The sequence below is a fragment of the Gymnoscopelus braueri genome (assembly GCF_963280865.1).
Source record: "Gymnoscopelus braueri genome assembly, chromosome: 18".
NCBI lineage: Eukaryota > Metazoa > Chordata > Actinopteri > Myctophiformes > Myctophidae > Gymnoscopelus > Gymnoscopelus braueri.
Genome location: NC_137618.1, coordinates 2842340 through 2867339, shown reverse-complemented (window position 1 = coordinate 2867339; position 25000 = coordinate 2842340). Strand labels below are relative to the sequence as shown.

General features: G+C 40.9%; 2 protein-coding genes across 2 annotated transcripts in view; both read left to right on the top strand.

Annotated features, from left to right (window-relative positions):
- Window positions 1-25000, top strand: part of LOC308105817 (inactive dipeptidyl peptidase 10-like) — a gene marked incomplete at both ends in the record, with an annotated part of 142989 nt that overhangs the window by 1042 nt on the left and 116947 nt on the right. The gene's annotated exons all lie outside the window — the stretch shown is intronic.
- Window positions 7645-11471, top strand: LOC308105752 (uncharacterized protein; the record flags this gene model as incomplete). Its single annotated transcript, XM_080456679.1, has 6 exons — window positions 7645-8036; window positions 8459-8621; window positions 8922-9115; window positions 9212-9353; window positions 9856-9995; window positions 11157-11471. Exons 1-6 carry the CDS (start codon window positions 7977-7979, stop codon window positions 11469-11471), a joined length of 1014 nt encoding a protein of 337 aa, XP_080312805.1. The 5' UTR covers window positions 7645-7976.

Genomic DNA, 25000 nt, shown 5'->3' with positions numbered 1-25000 from the left:
TAACTCAAATCTTTGCTTCTGGGGGTCCCTGGAACAAAATATTTTCAGATGGGGGTCCGCGGCCAAATACATATAATTTTGGGGGTCCTTGACATGAAAAAGTTTGAGAACCACTGATATTATAAGTATTTATTTAAAAAAAAAAATGTCAGAATTTAGAAGACATTTGTAGAATCACCAGAAGGAAAGATTTGAGTTAAAAATGTTTGCTTAAAAAAGAATACATAAATTCAAAGATTTGCACAATTTTTTAAACATTAAAAAAAATAGCGCGGCACTATGAGCTTGTAGATCTGCTATTTTTTAATAGCCCAAATACATCTAAAAATGAAACACAGACGCGTTCCCGGTCTGAATGATTTAACTGCGAGACAGGAAAAATGGTTTGTGCGTTTGAGGACGGTCTGTTTGAGTGCCTCCCCCACTTCCTCAATGATTCATGGGACTTTGAAGACGACCGAGAAGGAATAATGTGGCAACAATATACCATGTCGAGTTACCACGTTCTATATCTGTGTAAGGAACGCACCGCTTTACCATTCGTATCACAGCCTCCTATATAAGAACGCTTTATTCATTTTTATTGACCTCTACATAATACAGTGATTTGTTCTTGTTGAACCGCTGGGTTTAACGTGATTGTATAAGCTTTTGGAATTAGAGGCGTGCGTGCGTGCGTGCGTGCGTGCGTGCGTGCGTGCGTGCGTGCGTGCGTGCGTGCGTGCGTGCGTGTGCGTGTGCGTGTGTGTGTGTGTGTGTGTGTGTGCGTGCTTAAGGGCACAGCGGTCTGTAAGATGTCATTGTGAGCCTAATATGTGAAACATGATGCAGGGCCCGTCCTCTGTGGGCCGATCACTCTGAAACAGCAAACAACTCCATTCATCTCAATCTTCCTCATAACCATACAGTCACACTTTTATTATGACATGAATAAGTGACACATGGCTTTTTTGATGTTTTTGCACTGGATCCATAAAGAAACAGGCAGCTGCTGTTTAAAACGGACGAATTAATGCCCCCCCCCTGGGGTTTGGCACACAGAGAAAAATGCTGGGTTGTTTATCTACCCAGATGCTGGGCTGGGTTATGAAATGGTTGACCCATTATGGGTTATGGCTGACCCATCATGGGTTAACCATAACCCATATGGGTCATTTTGTACAACCCATTGGGTGAGTCAACCCATGTACTCAGTACATGGGTTATGGCTGACCCATGATGGGTTAAATATAACCCATAATGGGTAATTTTGTACAACCCATTGGGTGAGTCGGCCATTTACTCAGTACATGGGTTATGGCTGACCCATTATGGGTTAACCATAACCCATAATGGGTAATTTTTTACAACCCATTGGTTGAGTCAACCCAAGTACTCACTATGGGTTGTTTTAAGACCATTGTGGGTTATTTGTGCACTGCAAAACCAGATGATGCTGGCTTGTTATCAAAACTATTTTTTCCTTTTCAATACAACAAAGGTTTGTGCGAAAATTTGTTTTAACTTGAAATAATTAATTGATAACGTCTCAACTACATGGAAGTTGACATAATTAAAATCCTATGTTCAGTCAAATTCCTCAGTGAGCCCACTCAAGTTAAGTCTTTTTGATTCCACTTCTGCTTACACAACAGTCTCATTCCCAAGAAGTCACATGTTGACATTTTGTGCAGAACTAGTACAATACGCACGGAATGTATCTATCAATATAACTATCTATTTTTTTTTGTATATTTGAGCGAATGACTGGAGGAGTATGACTTCCCTTCAATAGAGCCTAGTGTTGTGGTGGCCTAGTGGTATTGTTCCAGGACTACTAATCACATCTTCTTGGACTAGCCGGTTCAAGTCTGGGATTAAGCTTACTTTTCAATTTAATTGTATGTTTTGCCTTCTTGATTGTGTGTGTACTCTGCAGACTTCAGTTGGTTAAATGATCACTTATCTTGTGTACTTAATTACAGAGGCTCATAATATTATGGAGATAATCATTTTATATAATATTATAATAATTAATAATGCAAAAAAACTAATTTCACCCACTGTTTTACTCTGCTACGACAAGCTCAAAAGTGAGCTTTGCTTACTTTGTTTTATTGGCTTAAGTCGGCTACTTTGCGGATGGAGTACCGTTTTTATTCAGTGTTCAATGTGTTCATAATATGTGTGTATGTAGCATACTGGTGACTGGTGGTAGATTAATAGTCTTGTCTCTTGACAAGCCTCAAGGTTGTACTTTATTGTTACATCTTGTGTACAGGTACATAAGAGTCAAACTTATTTTGGTTTGGCTTCCTTCAGACAATGCAGCAGCATAGATAATAACAACAGCACCATCCCGGACTTGAACCGGTGACCCCATGGAGTCTCACTTGGTGCAGAAGGCCTCAAATCGAAGCCTGCTCTATATTTTCATTTGCTTTTTTAAGATCACGCGCGGACCGTGCATGCGACCGGTTCGGGCCTGGTACTGACCGATTCGTATCGGTGGGTAGACTGACATATATCAGAATTGTAAAGTTTTGTCAAATCGTCTTTGAGATAATCATAAATATGTATCTACAGGGAAAAGTAAGGGTCGAAAACCAAATCAAACAACAGATTATTGATCAGCGCGACGCCCTGAACGCGTCAATATAACTCTCCTCACACACAGACGTACCGTTCTCCAACCATAACCTTAGCCGCCAAAACACGCTAAGGTTAAGGTTAGGGTTGCCGAGGTCGTAGAGCAAAACCGAGACCAGATTCTCGATCAGCTTGTTGCGCTGAAAACACCAATATAAGTTTCCTCCCACACGGATATACGGTTCTCTTAATTGATTAGGGTTACAGGTTCGCTATCTCGTTTAATAACTCGGAAACGATAAGGAGTTGGATTCCGATTTCGGGATATGTTGTTCAGTTTTTTGAGACGAACAAGGGGATATCTTGTTTGTCCCGGTACAACACTCCTAAGTTGGCTTCCTCCACTTTCGGAAGGTACATAGAGGTATACAACCTAACACGATCCTGAAGGAAGAGCTGAAGTTTTGAAAAGTGTCGTACCAGGACAAACAAGATATCCACTTGTTCGTCTCAAAAAACTGAACAACATATCCCGAAATTAGACCCCAAGTCCTTATCGTTGTCGAGTTATTGAGAGGGAAAGATTTAGGCAAAGGTCAGCTTTACAGTCTTTTTGCTGACCTTTGACCTTTATCAGTGTCCTAAAAAATCAGGCCCGGTGCCATTAAATCCAGCTTACTCTCAATATGGATTGAGTGAAGTTTCAGATTTTTAAAAAATATCTGGAGCGATTAGTTCCAGAAAATGTGCTCGACGCCGCACGTTTAATTGAAATGTAATTTGACCATGTGACTGGAAGGGGTTCTGCACAAAATGTCAACATGTGACTTCTTGGGAATGAGACTGTGTTGGCTCACAAGTTCACTTTAAAAATCACACCTGTGTGAACTGAGCAGCTTTAATTATGTACTGTACTGCTGTACTGTACTGTACTGTACTGTACTGTACTGTACTGTACTGTACTGTACTGTACTGTACTGTATGTTACTGTACTGTAATGCATGCTACTGTACTTTACTGTACTGTACTGTACTGTACTGTACTGTACTGTACTGTACTGTACTGTACTGTACTGTACTGTACTGTACTGTATGTTACTGTACTGTAATGCATGCTACTGTACTTTACTGTACTGTACTGTAATGTATGATACAATACTGTACTGTAAGCTGGGCCCAGTTGCAAGTGCCCACGTTACCCTGGAGACGTGATTCTCCACATTGACCAATTTACATGAATTTTCGGCATATTCATAAAATCAGCTTAAACAAATGTTGTTTTAGTATGCATATTTGTCTATCATCAACAACAACAGCAACAATAATACATTTTATTTATTTTACATTACATACATCAAAGTGGTACAGTACGAATAAAAACATTTGCATAATACAATCTAAAAGTCATGTTTTCTTTGAGGGGAGTATATTATTGATTTATATTATATTTTAAACTACATCTCTTATGTGCATTAAAATAATACTGTGGTATCACCACTTTTAATAGGCTAAAACATCCTGAGAGTGAAGTGGAGTAAATAATATAATTAATGGATCAAGGAATGTTTCTTTACTATTATAATTATTTATAAATTAAACATTCAGAATCCTAAAAGTCTGGAATCCGCCCTCCCTATCCGGTCAAAATCCTCCATACCCCGCCTCCCTCCAGTCCTCCTCCACTTCCTGCTTCCGCGCGCGCCCAGCGTCATACAGAGAGATTCTGCAGAGAGCCACAACGTGCATGGTGCGTCCCAATTCTTACCATTTACAAACAACGGCACGAAAGAAGAACTCCATTCAAGGTAAAATAGTGTTTTGTTTTGCACTGTATTATTGTCTCAACCTTTCCTAGCATGCCTTGACGTCGTGTTAAACATGCAGAGGAACTGGAATGTGCTGCTGGACAGCCCATGCTGCTAAGCAGCTAAGCTAACTAACTCAAATGTTTGGCGCGAGTGCAATTGGCTCTTTTATACATTCTGAACTCTGGTCTGATCTCTAATTTCTATTATAAACACATCACGTTGCCGTTCAAGCATGCACAGTCTGCTGAAAGTGACAGGCCATGGCTACACAGCTAACTAGCTGTGGGCACTTGTAAACAAAGGCATAGCCTAGTTGCTTGATATATTCATTGACGTGTAGACTATATATCGCGTGCTGAACACATTGTCCTCTCAATGTGCCTCACAATCTGGCTACTGAAATGTGGTATTGTAGTTTGTTGGGTGTGGCTTGTCTATGTGACTTCTGTACAAAAGCCTGTAGATCTGCTATTTTCACAATTTGTGCCCCTTTTATTTTTTGATCATTTCGACTGTTTTCTAGTATATAGTTGATTGCTTTTGATGATAAGTCCTTACATTATTACTTCACTGTCATCTGGGGACCCCTTCAAAATCACGAGGGGACCCCCCCCCACAGTACATGAAAAATAATTGCCTGTACAGAATAGAAAGAATCAGATGTGTTTTTTTCTTTCTTTGAAACTAGTGTTGATTTTGACAGCAGCATTTTGTTTAGTTTTAACGTTTTCAGGCCAAGGACCCCCTAGCTGAGAAAGAGATGAAGCAGGGACCCCCTCTATATAAAATTGTGTTTCAGATTACTCTTTTTACTCTTTTTTCCCTCTACACCTATACCTCTTTGCCAAAAAATAGCAGATCTACAAGCTCACGAGGCGTTGTGAGCTTGTAGATCTGCTATTTTTGGCTAAAGTTATCCTCAGAAAAGTGATGCTAGGGTTCAAGTGGTTAATGTAAAAAAAAAAAAATCTTATCACACAAAGATTTGGCGGACCCCCTGTAGTAACTCTGAGGACCCCCTGTTGAAGACCCCTGCTTTACTGTGTCACCATTCTAGTCTACCCCGTTATATTATTTAATTTGAGACATTATTGTATTTAATTTCATTGTATTAGGATGGTGTTTACATTATTGTGGGAATTGTGGTTGAACCATGGAACATAACATTTACTAAAGCTGTAAAAACAGTTTATTATTGCTGGTATTGCACTAAAATTACTGAATGACGCTCATTTGAATAGGCAATTGCATGGGCAGCTAAATACTGTGAGAGGCACATGATGTGAAATTCATCTGTCTCTCAGCTAAGGGGTCCCTGCTTCATCTCTCAGCTAAGGGGTCCCTGCTTCATCTCTCTCAGCTAAGGGGTCCCTGCTTTATCTGTCTCAGCTAAGGGGTCCCTGCTTCATCTGTCTCTCAGCTAAGGGGTCCCTGCTTCACCTGTCTCTCAGCTAAGGGGTCCCTGCTTTATCTGTCTCAGCTAAGGGGTCCCTGCTTCATCTGTCTCTCAGCTAAGGGGTCCCTGCTTCACCTGTCTCTAGATTTCCATGTGTACACTCTGAGAGTTACAGAGCTGTAAGGGTCCATTTGGTTCATATTCATAGCAGATCATAGTATTCTGCTGCTAGTTTGCTTTGCTTTTATGTTGATATCTGAACAGGTATAACACCAATTGTATTTCCTTTGTGTTTGTTTCAGATCGATGGACAACTTTGTCTTTGAAAAACTGACAGAGTGGCAGTTACCAGAACTGATCGACATATTTAGAGGTACAATATGTTTCCCATCCACATACATTGCTGTCACACAGTAATGGAGTTGACAACTGCTTTTTGTAATATACCTTGACATTTGTATTGAGCATATGCATTTTCTGTGCTATACTATTTGATTAACTGACAACAATTGACCAGCAGATAAACACAGGTTGATTAAGGTTAATGACATCTGTGTCAGTCAGAAATAGGATGCTGGTTGTCATTCAAACTGTTTGCTCAGCACCAAACATGGCTGCTGAGTTAATGGCCATGGTTTCTGTATTCCTCTAACACAGTAGTTCTCAACCTTTTCAGGCTGTGACTCCCCCAAAATAATATTTGAATTGTGGACCCCCCATTTGTTTGACTCCTTTACACGGATACATATTGTGAAAATAGACGATCTACAGGCTCACAACGCCTCGCGACAGTTTCACAATATGTGGGGGGTTCCGACCCACAGGTTGAGAACCACTGCTCTAACCTGTCATGTTGAGGACCAAAACCAGGTGATGAAATGCGTCTGATTAGCTTTGCTGAGGGTAATCATTTGCAGTAGAAGTAATTAATTCATTTAAATCATCTGTGTTGGTCCTCATCATTGCAGGTACTGTAGATGACTGCAGATGAAACCCATGAGCTCTATTTTTTTTCTGTTGGAAAAATAATGTGTATTTTTCTCTTTTTTTTCAGACGAGGGGATTGATCAGGAAAGTTTCTTTCTGTTAGATGATTCCACCATCAAACAGCTGATCCCGAGAGCAGGCCCTAGGCTGAAGTTTCTAAAAAAAATTAGAGAACTTGTAAGTCAATAGTTTATTTCGGGAAGATGGCATACACTTGCTTCAAATGCCAAAATCTAATTTCAGGGGGTATCAAGGGTCTTCTCGTGCATTTACGGTCTGTACACCATGTCAACTCTGTATCAACACATTTTCAGTGTAGTGAAAGTGGTTGTGGTCGGACATTTGGTTACATATGGTCTTACAGAAGACACTTGGAAAAGGAGCATGGGGATAGAAATGATGACCCCCTTGAAGGCCCAGCCCCACGGCCCCCACCTGTAGGTCCAGCCCCACCTGTTGAAATACTGAATGCTGACATGGAGCCAGAACAGGGAGACGAGGAAGTTGGTGAGGATTGGGATGAACTAGAGCCAGAGTCCATTACTAATCGAGTGGCCCTCTTTTTAGCCCATCTTAGATCTAAATCTTCTATGACATTCTCAAACCTAAACTTTGTGGTTCAGCATACCTCCAATTTAATTGGCAATATTGTCGGCCGACTGCAATCAAAGACCATGTCTGTATTTCGTACGTTTGGTCTTGATCAAAGCAACGAGGTACAAGAGCTTGAGGTGGAGTTCTCAGAATTAGCTGAGCCTTTCAGAGGCATGCAGTCCGACTATAAACAGATGAAATATTTTGCTACAACTGGAAACTTTGTTCAGCCAGTTGAGGAGATATTGTCAGGGGGTTACCTATGTTCAATGGAACCCCCAATGCTGGGGTTAAGTGGTTAAATGGCAACTTTAAGGGTGTATGATTATCCCAAGTTCTAACTTTACCTGAGAGCTAAAATATGACTTAGTAGGGATATATTTGCTAGTTGTTAACCATGCTCAGATCAGCTACCATGGAGTAACATTTTAAGAGGCACCAGTGCAACCTTCACTGGACGACTGACTGACTGAAGTTAAGTTTATGTTAGCCACACACCAGGTGTGATTTGTCTTTTAAAAATGGTTTATTAGTTACATGAAATCAACGCACTGGAACTACTTGATATGATGAATAGTTGTGCTATTTCTGTTTTACAGTCCTACGACGGAGACCAAAAAGGCCATGGCAGCTAGCATCATTCAGGCATTTCCCTGCTTGAAAGATTCATCAAGCAGTGGCAGCGTGAGTTTTTTCCCCCATTTTTTTGCTTTTCAATGTATTATTCATTTTGGTGACACCCCTAGTATTAAGCCCAATATATGCTCTGCTGTGATGTGTCGCTGATACTGAAAACTACAAGTCTACAAGCTCACAACATGTGGTCAGCCTGTATGTCTGCAGTTCTCACTAACGGACCGTTGAGAAGCATACATTGAGCTTAAAATGCTAAATCATTTAACAGACACAATATAGCTCACTCCTTCCAGAAAAACTACTGTGATGTGTGATTTCCACTGCTGTCATGCCCTTGGAAGCAGGGACAATAATTGGCCTTCTCTTGGGACAGACAAATGTGCAGAAAAACCCTGTTCTAATTCAAGGCCACGCTGTAAAAAAAAAAAGTGCCAAATCTCTATTCATCAAACATTTTGATTTCTTGGCAGGTCATATGGTACACCCCAGCACGGAACCGGCGTCCAGCCTGTGGGTACCTGGAGGATAGGCTGCGAAACGTCAGAAAGAAGCTGAGGTCAGCGTTCAGGGTGAATGGCCGAGCACCCCAACCAGCACCCGAGGATGGTCCTGTTCGAACAGCGGTCATACCAGGTCATTACTAAACAGAAAAATAGTAGCCAACAATGTGGCACATTTGCTTGCTTAAGTTTTCCCAAAACGTAACATGCGCACGTTTAGGGAACACAGTCGCAGACAGAAAATCTGAGTAGAGCCTGATCTTAGTGAATGTGAGGAATTTTGGAACTACAGTAGCTTGTATGACCAGACACCACACAATAGCATTTATAGTTGTTTTAGAACTATTTTAACACACAATATTGCTGATAGGGATGACTGATTACGCAAAACATCCATCTTTTAGTGACTGACAGCATTTTGTTCTTTTTACAGAATGTACCATATCGGATGAGCGGGCAGTACAGCTGAAAGAGTGGTTGAGAAGTAATTCTCAACCATTATGCCAAGTTGCGACCTATATGCAGGACACGGCGGTGTACAGGGCAAAGTGGATAAAGGACAACACCAGAGATCTGACCACCAGTCAGATTCTGGAACACTACCCTCACCTGACAACTAACGGCATGGTAAGAGGGAATATTGTATATGTGATGATTCATTGTTTATAATGTTTTGGTAGTGTGCCACATTTAATTTGATTTCAAATGTTTTCCATTTTATAGATCGCTCAGGACTTCCTTCTCTTACATGCGGACGCTGCGCCCAAACTGTACGAGACCTGGCTCCCAGTTTATGCGGAGAAGATCCTGCAGGTCGCACGACTGGAGCGGAAGTTAGAGTTGCCGGTCGAAGGATTAACATTAGGTAAAATATTATTTAAATGGTTCTTTGTCAGTCGACAGTCCCTCTTCTACCAAGAGTCCACAACTACGTTGACAGCCTCTCTGTGTGGGTGTGGCACGCACAGCACACACTTTCAGGTACCCTGGGGGTTTCCTCTTCTCAGGTAGTGTCACCTTCAAATACCAGTGGCCACACCCCTTCCTCCTATAGCCTCGTCTAGACCAGGGTTACTCAAAGTGGATTCCAGGGACTCTCTGGGTTACTTTAGTGGGGTCTACATTTACCCTTAAGTCTGTAACTGTGACAGTGTTACAAATGGAAACAAATGGACCCCAACTGGTCAATTATTTTCCATTTGTAAACTGTCATGGTTAGGCCAGCTTCTGGCCTAATGGTGGGAATAACTAAACTACAAACTAACCAGCTGCACATAGCAGCATAGGTTACATTCTTGTTGGCTATTGAATGACAAAATAAAGGATATGCTGTTCCACCTCGTATTGATACCTATGTCTTCCTGCAGATGACATTGGGGATCTCGCCCTGCAGCAGTTGCCAGCCTTGCTCCCCCCAACCGCATACAAAGTTGGACGTGGCCGTGGCAGTAAGACGGTGCGCCACACCATTGCTGAGTGCAAGAAGGCCTTCATCCATCATCAGCCTGTAAGTCCACCAGCACATCTAAAGGGAAACTTTCCATTTTATTTTAACATTAACATATACCTGTTGTATAATTAATGAGTTTGTGTAAGTATTGAGTGTGTAATCTACAAAGCATATACAGCACACAGCAGGAGGACAAGAACACAGTAGGGCATTCACAACTACGGCGTTTCACTAGTCGACGAGTAATCCTAAAAAGTTGACAAATAGTTGACTAGTCATCTAGATATGACCTCACCCCACCCGAAACAATAACATTGATTAATTATTGTCAAAATGTCTCTGAAATAGGCTAACTACTGCTCTTTGCTAGTTTAACATATTGCTTTACAAATACAGGTATAACAGGACAAGCTTATTCCTTCTGTTAATATACCTCCCGGTTTATCTAATAAGGCAGGGGTTTTCAACTGATTATGAGCCAGGGACCACCACCACCACCCTCCTCACTAAGAATCAACCTAGGGACCACCGTTGTGCTGCGAGGGGGATATAAGTTAAAGGAGGAGTTCACCCAAAAAATTACTTATTTTCTATCAATTGCACACCCTATGAAGCCTTGAATCCATGGATTATTTTTTGTTTTTGTTGCATTAAGCTAATAATTTGATTCTCGTCTCCTACCGGCTAATGTATCCGGTAGGAGACACAAAGTAGATTATTTGTGTCTCCTACCGGAAATACACACGGTCATCAAATTATTGTCTTAGGAATGCCACAAAAACAAAAATAAATCCATGAAATCAAGGCTTCATGGGGTGTGTAATTGATAGAAAATAAGTCATTTTTTGGGTGAACTCCTCCTTTAACGCTTTATATGCATTCTATGTCTATACAGTACATCTCTCACTGTTTATCAACCAATGGACCACCAGTAGATAAGATTTAGCCTATCAGAGACAAAACTAAAGAACATTTTGTTATCGTTGGATACCATTTTGTCCACAATACTATGCTGTGTTGATGTGTGTACCATAGGAGTGATAAGACGCTAAATGAATATGTTTAACAATAAGTTAACTCTTATAATGTAACATGAAAACAAATGGACCCTTGACACCTTTATTATTTGTTTTTCTTTTAATTATACACTTTTATTTTTCTATACTTTGTAGACATTTTGTCCTTACTCACTCACCCTCACTTTTCTGTGTTTTTCAGCCTGGAACCAACATGGTGGAGTATCTCCAAGCAGCCAAGAACTCCCAAACTGAACCCTACGTCCTGACACTTGGCAACAACTCTCAGCAACCATCTCAGGTCTTCGCAATTATAGATGGACAGGCTTTGAAACAGGACAAACTTCTTCAGGCCATCGACGTCTGCTTCAAGGCCTACTACATTTTTGACATCGAGTACCCCAAAAAGTGTCAACTTGTGTGGGACTTCCTACAGAGTATTATCTATGGAATTCCACTACAAGAGTCCAAGAAAATGGTGGAGTTTCTGCACACTAGAATTCTGGCTTGCCAGTAGAGCTCACACACACACCCCCCAACACATTACCCACCCAATCAACCCACGTACCCGTTAGTCATTGAGGGCAGAAGAGCTTGAGCTAAAATCTTTGCTTCTGGGGGGGGTCCCTGGAACAACATATTTTGAGATGGGGAGGGGGGGGGTCCGCGGCCAAATACGGTACATATAATTCTGGGGGTCCTTGACATGAAAAAGTGTGAGAACCACTGATAGAGAAACACGTTTTGAGAAAACACCAGAAGATTCAGCAGACATTTTGTAGAATCGGCCTCAGGTCTTAAAGGGTTAACCCCTACTTTGATCACTACAGCATCAAAAACAGCAGATCTACAAGAAGCTCGTTTTCGAGCTTGTAGATCTGCTATTTTTTATTTATTTTTTATTCGAATGGTGTAAAAGTAAAGAATTTTGGGACCATTGAGGTCGTTCCACCCCAGAGAACACGTATCAGGACATAATGAGGTTGTTCCTCCCCATAGAGAACACATATCAGGGTGACATTATTACGCAACAGGGACCAACATGGCACTGTTCACTAAATATGACGTTCCTATAGAAACACGCCGGATTCTTTGTTCTGCTTGTGCTTGTATATTGTGCTTTTATAGTATATTGAGCTTGTATATCTATTTTTGAATAGCAAAAGTATAAAATAATGCTTTTTATCCCATGTCTAAAAATGTGACGGATGCGTTCCAGGTCTTAATGGGTTAATAAAATGACTAAAAGAATCCAGCATTTGTGTTTATTGCATTATGCTTTGCATGACCAAATCTAGCATGTATTTTGTTATAGGTTTGTAGTTAAACTGTAGTTTAACCATAAAGTAATACATATATTGTGGTTGAATAAACCCATAATTGTTTTATTTAACTCATGATTTGGATAAAACAACCCACAATTGGGTTGAGTATATAATAAAAAATAAGGGTTGAATTTACTCAGATGTACAGTTAATTTAACCCAGAAATGGGTAGAAAATATAATAAATGATATGGGTTGCATTTACTCAGACGTACAGTTAATTTAACCCAGAAATGGGTAGAATATATAATAAATGATATGGGTTGCATTTACTCAGACGTACAGTTAATTTAACCCAGAAATGGGTAGAATATATAATAAATGATATGGGTTGCATTTACTCAGACGTACAGTTAATTTAACCCAGAAATGGGTAGAATATTTTAACTCATCCACTGGGTTAAAACAGACCAACCCATCTTGCTGGGTAAAATTAACTACTGCTGGGCCGGTGCTATAACTACCCAGGGGATGGGCTAAAAACAACCCAGAATGGGTTGTTTCTAACCCAGTGTTTTTCTCTGTGCAGAGAAATGAAAGTGCATGCGTGGCTCGGGGCGGAGCACCTCCCCCCCCCCCCCCCCCCCACCACCACACACTCAGATAACAATCTGTCTTCTGAGACCCCCCCCCCCGACACACACAGACCCCACCCCCCATACACATTTGGAGCAGAGGGGATATTCTATAAACATCAATGTTTACTCTGCCTACACACTAAGCAAGCACATGTATTTAACAATGACCATTAACACTACACTGTGTGTGTGTGTGTGTGTGTGTGTGTGTGTGTGTGTGTGTGTGTGTGTGTGTGTGTGTGTGTGTGTGTGTGTGTGTGTGTGTGTGTGTGTGTGTTCCTCCATAAATGGTTGTTTTATGTTTTAACAAAACACTTTTTTTTAGAGAGATGTTTACAATTATAAAGATATTCAGGTTCAGGGTTAGGATCAGGATTTAAACATTTAGAGGTTCTATTTAGGGATCAGAGACAATTTTGAGGCATTTTTAACTTTACTGGATTATTTCCGATTTTTAGTAAATTTACTTCCTCTCCACTACATCTCAGAGGCAAATATTGTACTTTTCCTCCACTAATATTATTTTAAAACTTTAGTTACTTTGTAGATTTTGATTATTATTACAAAACATACACTAACCACTTCAACTCTATAGACATTTCAGCCATTTGAAAATAGCCGATCGACAAGCTCACAATGCATCACGATGCGACGCATTGTGAGCTTGTGGATCTGCTATTTGACATTTTAGTGGCAAGTATGGCTGTGTGTTTTGTTTGTCTGGGTCTCCAAAGTTAGGTTTCACTTTCGATTTCAGCTCCGATGTTGCCACATCCATGAAAAATCAAGCGGTCCATCATGGCCTCTGGTGTTGCCAAATCATGGGCGAGAAACAAGCACCGGTGTTGCAATGAACGTTTACACGCTCTACTGTCTCCGATGTGCGACTTGACGAAACCTCTAGTTTCATCCATTTGAAAACTTGTGAAATGGGACATTCTGCATAATGAGTACTTTCTACTTTTGGTACTTTAAGTACATTTTGATACCAATACTTTTGTACTTTTAGTCAAGTAAACTCTGAATTCTAGTATTATTTCTACATTGAAGTATTGATACTTCTACTTAAGTAAAACATTCGAGTACTTTTTCCACCACTGACACATACACACATACACACGCACGCACGCACGCACGCACGCACGCACGCACGCACGCACGCACGCACGCACGCACGCACGCACGCACGCACGCACGCACGCACGCACGCACGCACGCACGCACGCACGCACGCACGCACGCACGCACGCACGCACGCACGCACGCACACACGCACGCACGCACGCACGCAGACACACACTTTGCTTGCCAGTACAGTGTGTTTATGTGTAGGGTGACCATATTCAGAATTCCAAAAAAGAGGACACCCAACGAATGCACGCGCGTGCATGCGTTCTGTGCGCGCGCCGGATTTGTAACTTTTGTGGGGTTTTTTTTGTACCTTAATTCAGTTAATTCGGTTAATTCTGGGCCTCTTTGAGGTACTGAAAAATATTGCTTTATAAATAATATATTTATTTATTTAAAGCATGTCTCCTCTGTTTGTTTCAGATAACAAAATAATCACAGCTTAATAATTTAGCTTTTTAACAAAATAAAATAACATCTCTCTCTCAACAAGTCTTATCTTAGAACAAGTGAGGTACCCCATTATTCAAAATAACCTCTCATGTCTATAATGTAAAAATGTAAAAAATGCCTCAAAACCTGTTAATTAAACAAAAGAAAATAGAGAAGTAGCCTGTTCTTCAATGTTATGTTATAGCTCATTCCTCAAAATAATTTCTCCTATGGCTAATTTAACATTTAAACAAAAAGAAAAGAGAGGTAGATAACAAAATAATCACTCTCATACAAATATGCTCTATAAAACATTGAGCTTTTTGCAAACAGTACACTCTGCTTCACAGTTGTCACAACCCAGACGAAAACACGGGTACTTTTTGCACATTTCATCTGTGAAGTTGCATTTGCGTTTCGGCATTTTCTCCGCCTCTGTCTGTGTAACTTTTCTCAGTCGGGGAGCAATGAATGACAGGCAGCGCTGAGCGCGATGTATGCTGTTCAGTGTGTGTCTGTGTCTGTGTGTGTGTGTGTGTGTGTGTTTGGTCACGTGTGCCTCCAGCCAGCTGTCAGCAGCTGTGTTGCCAAGTCTCGTCAGAGAAATAAGGAAAAATTCCTCCAAAACAAGCCAGAAAAAGAAGCACATTTTTGTTTTTGAAGTTGCGGTAAATATTTGGACATGGCAACACTAACAATGTGAACAACTCGTTCGCAATTTACAAAACTGGGGTTACGGAAGTACCATAGTTAGTGCTTTCATTGTAAAAAATAAATAAATCCCAAAACACCGGACATTTGAAGGATTTTATAAACCCCCCCCGGACAGGCGTATGGTCACCCTATTTATGTGTCCTCAGTGATACACAGAGTGACAGGAGAGTTAAGGCATCTGGAGGGGCCGTCTCTCCTCACAAGCCCCGCCCCCTCCTCTACTCTTCTCTTCTCTCTGCATAATGAACAGAGCGACTGTTCATGTGTCCCAGAATAGAAAAGTAGGTAAAAGGCAAACCTCTGTGTTGTTGTAAATCATCTCTATTGAGTCCCAGAGGAGCGGAGCCTAGCGGAGCCTAGCGGAGCGGAGGCTCAACTAGAGCGTTGAAGGAGTGGTACCTCCGGAGATGGAGCGGGGGGATCAAAGGTTCTTAAAGGGACATTTCGTGGGGGGGGGGGGGGGTCTCTATTAGGCAGTGGTGGAAAGTCCAGCATCTCCCTTTTTTTTATATTTTTTAAAAATAACTTGAAATAATTAAGAATGTTGAACACAATTCTTCTCTTCTGGGGGTCCCTGACACAAAAAACAAGACCAGAGACCTGGTTCTGCCAGACCCCTAGTGGTTGACATCACCGTAGTGACCCAGATTTGGGCATACAGCCCACTCCACATATGGATATGCCTGACACCACCTGACATCACCGTAGTGACATCAGGGGGCACAACTAGCTGTATAAAGGACCCTGGATGCCATGGTTAAATCCAGTGTCATCAGCGACGCTCGAAGATCATCTTAATTCTCTCCAGAGTACCAGGACAACTAGCTGGCCGTACAACCCAGCTAGGCCTCACAGTGGCTCTTGAGTCCGGTTCTAAACAACCAGCCGACCAGCCAGATTTCAACCCCTAGTGGTTGGGTAGGAAATGGCTGGGTAGGAAAAGAGGGACAGACCGACCGACCGACCGACCGACCGACCGACAAAGCCTCCTATAGGCCGACCCCCTGGGTCTGGCAAAAACATTCAGATGGGGGTCCGTGGCCAAATACACATCAATTTGGGGGTCCTTGACATGAAGACCGTGTAAACAATGATTGTTGAGTGTGTGTGTGTGTGTGTGTGTGTGTGTGTGTGTGTGTGTGTGTGTGTGTGTGTGTGTGTGTGTGTGTGTGTGTGTGTGTGTGTGTGTGTGTGTGTGTGTGTGTGTGTGTGTGTGTGTGTTTCTGCTGCTAGACCGATGTCTGGATGTCATCTGAAAGACTCCAGAGTCTGGCGTGATGATGCAACGGTACAGAGTATGATTATTTTAGTGTTCATTGAACTACAGAGTGTTACACACTGTGTTTATTCTTTTAGTTAAACAAATCCATTGGAACGGCTCCTCTGTTAAATCTCATGTGACATGATGTTCTGCAATTTCTTATTATTTCTTAGTTCAAAGAAGAAAAAAAAGGCGGGTGGTGCAGTGCTAAAGTGTCTGCCCACCACCGCGGAGGCTGGGGGTTCCAATCCACCGCGGTGCATCTGACTACACAAACACAATTGGCCCGTTTTCGGGGGAGTGAAGCCGGGCAGGGAGGCTGATAAAATGTGTAGGAGTAATATCAAGAAATGCTATTTCCACTACTTTGGGTCCCGAGGGAGACATCGAATATATTTTTTGGGTCTCGAGCTAAAGAGTAATCTCTGATGGCCGTTGTCTTGTGTTTGACACATCTATGATGTACACTCTGTACTGCGAGTGACATCCTTGACCGTGGTCAGTCCGTCTCCTGTGTTCTCTGACAGATGTGGTGACAGATGTGTGTCTGCTGCATCGTATGTAATCTTCTTACACTGAGGATCATTGTCATTGGAAAAGACAGCATGAAAAAATATGGCATGAAAACGATACCATTACATGAGTACGTGACTCATCAGTGGTGAAAAAAGTACTCGCATGTTTTACTTAAGTAAAAGTATCAATAGCGCAATGTAGGAATACTCTGTTGCAGGTAATTAATTGAAGTCCGGAATTCAAAATGTATTTGAGTAAAAGTACAAAAGTATTGGTATCAAAATGTAATCAAAAGTAGAAAGTACTCATTATGCAGAACGTCCCATTTCACAAGTTTTAAAATGTACTCACTGATTGGCCCGATCATGTTCTGATTTCTCATACTCGCTCCCTATGGGCCGAAGTCCAGACTGGGGATACCGGGGAGGAACGTGGGAGTGGATCCACGTTATCAGTCTGGCCAATGCCAGGCTAAATTATTTACTCCCCACACACATGTCTGTGTCACAGCTCAGCTGTTGTCCACCATCCATGAAAATGTGTCTGTCCTGTGCTCGCTCAATTCAATGACTGTCCATCTCATACAGTGTCTCTCAAGCAGCTCTTCATATTATCATGAAAAAAAATCCCTCTTTTAGTCAATGATTTATTGATCATTTTGAGCCTTGGCTGTTCTCTCTCGAATTGTAAAATAAATAAATGAATAAATAAAATGAAACAAGGCTGAAGTTTGCCCCGAGGCAAGAATGCATAATTCATGCTTAATATTTATTCTGCCTGTCATGGAGGTTAGACATTGTTTTTGATGGCTGTGAATATCAGAAACATGGCGAGCAACACCGGTATGCAAATTACACAGGGAGGGATCCGGTGATCTTGCGAGAGAAATAAGCAACTAGGTCTATGAAAAACTACTCTGAAATAAAAGTATCAATACTGCAATGTAGAAATACTCTGTTAGAACTAAGTAAAAGTCCGGAAATCAGAATGTACTTGAGTAAGAGCACACAAGTATTGGCATCAAAATGTACTTCAAGTAAAAGTACTCATTGTGCAGAATGTCCCATTGCACAAGTTGTCAGATGTACGAATAAATCGTTTGAAAATAGCCGATCTACAAGCTCACAATGCGTTACATGGCGACCCATTGTGAGCTTGTAGATCGGCTATTTTCAAATGGCCGAAATGTATGTAGGGCTGAAGTGTTTAATGTATGTTTTGTAATAATAATCCAAACCTACAAAGTAACTAGTTTACTAATGCGTGTAAAACCCTACTCACTTTCAAAACTGCCCTAAAGATACACCTTTAGAGGCTGCAATTTGAAAATGGCCCCTGTCTAAGTCTTAACCTACCCCCCCCCCCCCCCCCCCAACCCCCCCTCCCCGTTTTTTTCCTTCTCTTGTACATATTTTTCACTCTTCATAGTAACCTGTAAGCTGATTGTATGACGTTCTGTATAGTAGTGTGTATATCTGTCTGTCTCTTATATGGCATCATGATTTGTGTGCATGGGGTTCTCATCTTAAACAAGTTCAGTGCTTTATGAGTCTCCCAGTTTAGTAGACCTTGTATTGTGAATTTGTACTTCCATGTACTGTGGTTCTCATGTCTTACTAAATAAAGTACATCAATCAATCAAAGGTACAATGTTTGCCACTGAGATGTTTTGGATATATATATATATATATATATATATATATATATATATATATATATATATATATATATATATATATATATATATATATATATATATATATTTGCACACATTTTTGGAGGTTCGTACGTTTCAGCACTGACTCAATCATTGGTGAGCTCAGGTCAGGTGATTTGGTTCCTGCTTGTTGAGGTTGTGTTCACCTTTCAACCCTTCAATTAGAGGTTTGATTTCTGAGCTGCGATCAATGCTCCGGATACAAACTGACAGGGATTACAGATACTTTTAAAAATAACTGCTTTCAAGTCGAGCTCAAACCGGTTCTGACCCGAACGACCCACTTTGGAGACGCTGAGTGCTTAAAAAAAAGAAAATAAAAGATTTTGATGTGTAATCTCTCTTGTCCTCTCTGCTGGCTGGAGATACATTAATCCTTTAAGACCGCGAACGCATCTGTGTGTCATTTTTGCGCTATGAGCTTGTAGATCTGCTATTTTTTTTGTAATCGTGAAAATGTGTGCAAATCTTTTTACTTTCTTTAAAAAAAATTACTCAAATCGTTGCTTCTGGGGGATTCTAAAATGTCTTCTAAATCCTGACAGTTTAAAAAAAGTTATGTTGCTATAATATCAATGGTTCTCTTTTACCATTTTTTTGCATGTCAACCCCCAAAATGATATGTACATATATATATATATATATATATGTAAATGATATGATACGTGGACCCCCATCTCAGAACATGTTGTTCCAGGGACCCCCAGAAGCAAAGATTTGAGGTAAAAATGTATATATTCAAAGATTCATAATGTACCTCCAGAGACAGCTAATCCACTGAGTCTCTCAGAGGCAGAGAGAGAGAGCCTCAGTAGATCAGCTCGGCCCACAGGCCTGGGACCAGTACAATTATGAGGTATTTTTTACTTTACTGGAGTACTCCACTACATTTCAGAGGCAAATATTGTACTTTTACTCCACTACAATTATTTGAAAACTTTTAGTTATTACTAGTTACTTTACACGTCGGCACGCACGCACGCACGCACGCACGCACGCACGCACACACACACACACACACACACACACACACACACACACACACACACACACACACACACAGACACAGACACAGACACAGACACACACACACCACACACACACACACACTATATGAGCTTGTATATCTGCTGTTCTTGCTTAGCCAACCAGACCAGACAGACAGACAGAGTAAGCATGCATAAACTCCTCTCACAACAGCCTTGGCACGGCGTTGGGCCACAGATGTGCCCGTAGCGTTGCTGTGCCAAGAGTTTGTTATCATGCATGAAATCGTGTCTTTGGCTTGACACCAAGTTCAACAGTTCACAGGAGAAAGGGTTATGTTCTGTGTCAGCACGAGGTTGTAGCACTGTGATGGTTTACTGCTGACGTGCAGGACTATGTCATCAGGTTCATGTTGGTCACTACCATGGCGACAAGAAGGGTATTGGCAGTGGTGGAAAGTAGCTAAGTATATTTACTCAAGCATAGCATTGTACTTAGGTACACTTTTGAGGTATTTTTTACTTTACTGGAGTATTTCCAATATTCAATACTTTTTCTTCTACTCCACTACATCTCAGAGGCAAATATTGTACTTTTCACTCCACTACAATTATTTGCAAACTTTAGTTACTAATTACTTTGCAGATATAAATTATTATTTTATAAAACATACAGTAACCACTTTAGCCCTATTTTATACCTAGAGGCTATTTGAAAATAGTACTAAGCAGTTTTAGTACTTTTACCTTTGGTACTTTAAGTACATTTTGATGCCAATACTTTTGTACTTTTACAAAAGTAACATTTTGAACACAGGCCTTTTACTTGTAACAGAGTATTTTTATATTGTGGTATTGCTCTTTTACTTAAGTAAAACATTTGAGTATTTTTTCCACCAGTGGGTATTGGAGTTGACAGTAAGTTTGTGTAAGCGGTCTAACAAGTCTTTGGTGTACTGTTTCTGCCTGACAACAATGAACAGTAAAGGCTTTTTTTCTCCTGTAAAGTTGCTTGTAGATATTGGTAGTTGCGCGTTGCGTTCATGTTGGGTTGTTTCTAAAGTAGCCTACAGTTGCTTATGTTGGGGCTGCGGCAACACTAACCTCGCGTCACCAGTCTTTCCACCTCGGAAGAAAGCCTGGTATGCGTTACTAAAGACCTGTGTGATCCGCCACGCCTTCTGAAAAAAACAATCTGGCGATCCGGTCACCTGATGACGCACCTGGTGACGTAGGGCTACTTCCGCTCCCGACCGGATCATAGACCCGAAAAGCTTTGCTTCCCAGGCTGCGGCAACACTGGTTCCTGCATGGCCTATATAAGCACTTAGCTCCTCTCATGTTCCTTATCTGCTACAGAACACATGCGCTGCTCCTGCTCACTAATCACTATCCCTTAAGTTAAGTCTTACCCGCCGGCTCCCTACCAGTCTGCACCACCCCGTCCGTACTCAACTGTTTTACTTAAGTAAAAGTCCGGAATTCAAGATTTACTTGAGTAAAAGTACAAAAGTATTGGTATCAAAATGTACTTAAAGTACCAAAGTACCAAAGCACTCATTATGCAGAATGTCCCATTTCACAAGTTTTCAAATCAATAAAAATCTTTTGAAAATAGCAGATCTACAAGCTCACAATGCGTTGCACGCTATTTTCAAATTAAATAGTTAAAAAGGGCTGAAGTGGTTAATGTATGTTTTGTAATAATAATCAAAATATACAAAGTATCTAACTACAGATTTCAAATAATAGTAGTGGAGTAAAAGTACAATATTTGCCTCTGAGATGTAGTGGAGTAGAAAGTAAAAGTATTGGAAGTACACACACACACACACACACACACACACACACACACACACACACACACACACACACACACACACACACACACACACACACACGCACACACAGATATGCAGTGGTGTAAAGTAACTAAGTACATTTACTCAAGTACAGTACTGAATTACAGTTTTGAGGTATTTTTACTTTGCTGGAGTGTTTCCAATTTTCAGTACTTTTACTTCTACTCCACTACATCTCAGAGGCAAATATTGTACTTTTACTCCACTACAATTATTTTTTTCACTAGTTACTTTGCAGATATACATTATTACATTATAAAACATACATTAACCACTTTAGCCCTATTTTATACCTAGGCTATTTGAAAATAGCCGATCTACAAGCTCACAAGATCAGTAGATCTGCTATTTTCAAACATTTTAATACTTTTACTTTTGGTACTTTAAGTATATTGTTATTTTACTCAAGTGACATTTTGAACACAGGCCTATACAGAGTATATTTTATAATGTGGTATTGCTACTTTTACTTAAGTAAAATATCTGAGTACATTTCCACCACTGCAGATGTGAATGTCAGATGGAACAAACGTGATCATTCTTTTTTTAGTAAAGCTCTGATTTCAGATGTCAAAAGGAGACAATCTTTCCTTATTAGCAAAAACAACCTGGATTCATCCACGACGAAAGACAGGGATCATCAAAAAACACAGAAAGCTCAAATACATTTATAACCCGAGTCTATTGCTGTCGGGAGCGACTTCTTGTTTTTAACAGACTTCAAAGACTTTATGTTTAAGGAACTTTTGGTTTATTTGAAGACGCTGGTAGAGATGTGATGGTGTTGTGAAATGTCTGCTTCAGCATCCTGACACTGTGGGAAACGTCTCTTTAATCTCAACACATGTTAATAATAATCCTGCTTTTTGATTTCAACACCAGTAGGGCTTATAGGCAGGAATGCTGTAATCTATAAATCATGTCACTAGTGATTTATAAATCATGTTACTGCTGATGTATAAATCATGTCAGTCCTTTGTGATGAGTTATGTATCGGTCTGTTATCCTTAATCCATTGAGACCGGGAACGCAACAAAATAGCAGATCTAAAAGCTTGTAGATCTACATTTTTGTCTCCGCCAGGCCGAAGGCTGGCGAGAGAGTATGTTTTACCCCCTGTCCGTCCGTCTGTGTGTCCGTGTGTGTGTGTGTGTGTGTGTGTCCGTCTGTCACCAACTAATCTCCGGCACCGTTGGCCCGGTCGCTCCAAAACTGTGCACGCACACTCCCTGGATGCCAATTCAGAACCTCTGCCCCAAATCTTTCACATGGGCCTGTTATAGCGCCACCAGGAGGCCGATTTGTGCTAAACCCATTTTTTAATATTACTCCTACAATTTTTATCCAAACGTCATGCAAATCAGTACACAGTATCTCTACAGTCATGTGATCAACCCGGATCTGTCCGATTTCCCATATTCCATCCTCATTGCCTAAGGTTGGCTTCCAAAGTTTGCAAGATTAGTCCGTTTTGAACAAAAAGCCTCAAAGTATACACACAGCTTGCGATTTCCGTGAAATTTCACACGCACATTCCCACTAGACCGAGGAAGAAATGCCACCCTTCTCACATTGGCCTGTTATAGCGCCACCAGCAGGTCTAATTTAGCAAAACACATTTTTGGAACAAAATGCCTCAAATCATGAATGCAGTGTCAATGCAAGAATAAATGGCACGGTTGGCACCCTTTTCACATTGGCCTATTGTAGCGCCGCCAGGAGGCCAGAATAACGTACCTGACCTGGCGGAGACCTGTGCTCCGAGGAGCACTTTTTCTAGTTTTGTTTTAAATCGTGTGTTTTTTTTGCAAATCTTTGAATAAATATATATATAAATATAAATATATATATAATGTTTTAAACTCTGATCTGTGCTTCTGGGGGTCCCTGGAACAACATTTTGAGATGGGGGTCCGTGGCCAAATACATATCATTTTGGGGGGTCCTTGAAATGGAAAAGTTGGAGCATCACTGATATAGGATCTAGAAAACATTTCTAGACATATATTTGGCTCGCGGACCCCCATCTCAAAATATGTTGATCCCGGGGCCCCCCTAAGAGCAAAGATTTGAGTTACAAATGTTCGCTTTAAAAAAAATAATATATATATTCAAAGATTTGCTCAACTTTTCAAGATAAAAAATAAAATAAAATAGCAGATCTACAAGCTCATCACCGAGTGCTGCACTATGAGCTTGTAGATCTGCATGTATTTATTTTTGATAGCCCAAAGACATCTTAACGTGACACGGATGCGTTTCCGGCTTGAAGGGGTCAAGTTAAGCATGAAACGGCCCTTTGGGACGCAGCATGCTCTTATATCTAACCCTAACCCTTTGGGACGCAGCATGCTTTTAGATCTTAGGAAGAGAAGGACGCCCGTCAGGTGGAGATCTAACAGCCATGTATCCAGGCAGGCGGCAAGCATTCACCGCTGGAAACGAGGCCAGTGAGGACGTTCTGGAAACGCATGCAGATTTTATTAACACATTCACTGCCAGATAAATAAATAATAAATACATCATCCACTGCCAGCGATTCTTCGATTTTCTTACCTCTTCAAGTAGGCTAGTCACAGAATATTTATCTCCAGTACGATCAATCTCTCCTTGTTGCTAATCACGGAGGGTTTCACTGTGCTTCTGCAAAAAATCTAAACCCACCGTTGCCTTGTTATAGGCCGTTGAAAATAGCACGTCTCGCCAAAAATACATAGTAAAACACAGGGGGCGAGATACAGGCGATTTCCCAAATATGTTAACCAGGAAGTGGATGGAGCAGTACATCTCGGGATCACGTGATCTCCGGGTTCTGCGTGCTTCTGTGGATGGAATGGTCACTCATGTGTTGGCGAAGAGCGCCATCTAGTGGAAACACCAGAAAACACCAAAAGTTGTAAAAAGTCATCTTTGGGCAGTGAATGAGTTAATGGCCCGGAAGGTGGCGCTATGTCCTCTTCTGCTGGTCTGACTGGAGTCTGTCTGATTTCTCTGCTAAAGCCCTTTGATTAAGGATTACTGTGATTATGGTAAGCTCACATTTCATATCACACACACCATACAGAAAAAACTCCTGTAACTTATAAAAACAAAAATTCAAAAAACGATACCGATATTTTCTGATATTAAATTTTTATGCTAATGTCGGACGATAATATCGGGAGGCCGATAATATGGGACATCCCTAAGAAAAAGACTAAATAGTTTTAGTCGACACAAATGCTTTTAGAGTAACTGTGACATGTTTGTGCAACAAGGGAGAAGATGCAGACGTTTTATTTTTTGGGATTTTGTGCATGAATATTTTATTACATGGGTGAAGCTTACTCTCTGTGTGCGTTTAGGCGTAAACGGAACCAGGACACATAGACAAATGGAACCAAATGGCTTCCACTAAATCAACATCAAAGGCAGTGTAAAGTGATTTTTTTTTTTGGTCAAAACAAAATGCTTTCTGTCTTTGTGTGTGTGTGTGTGTGTGTGTGTGTGTGTGTGTGTGTGTGTGTGTGTGTGTGTGTGTGTGTGTGT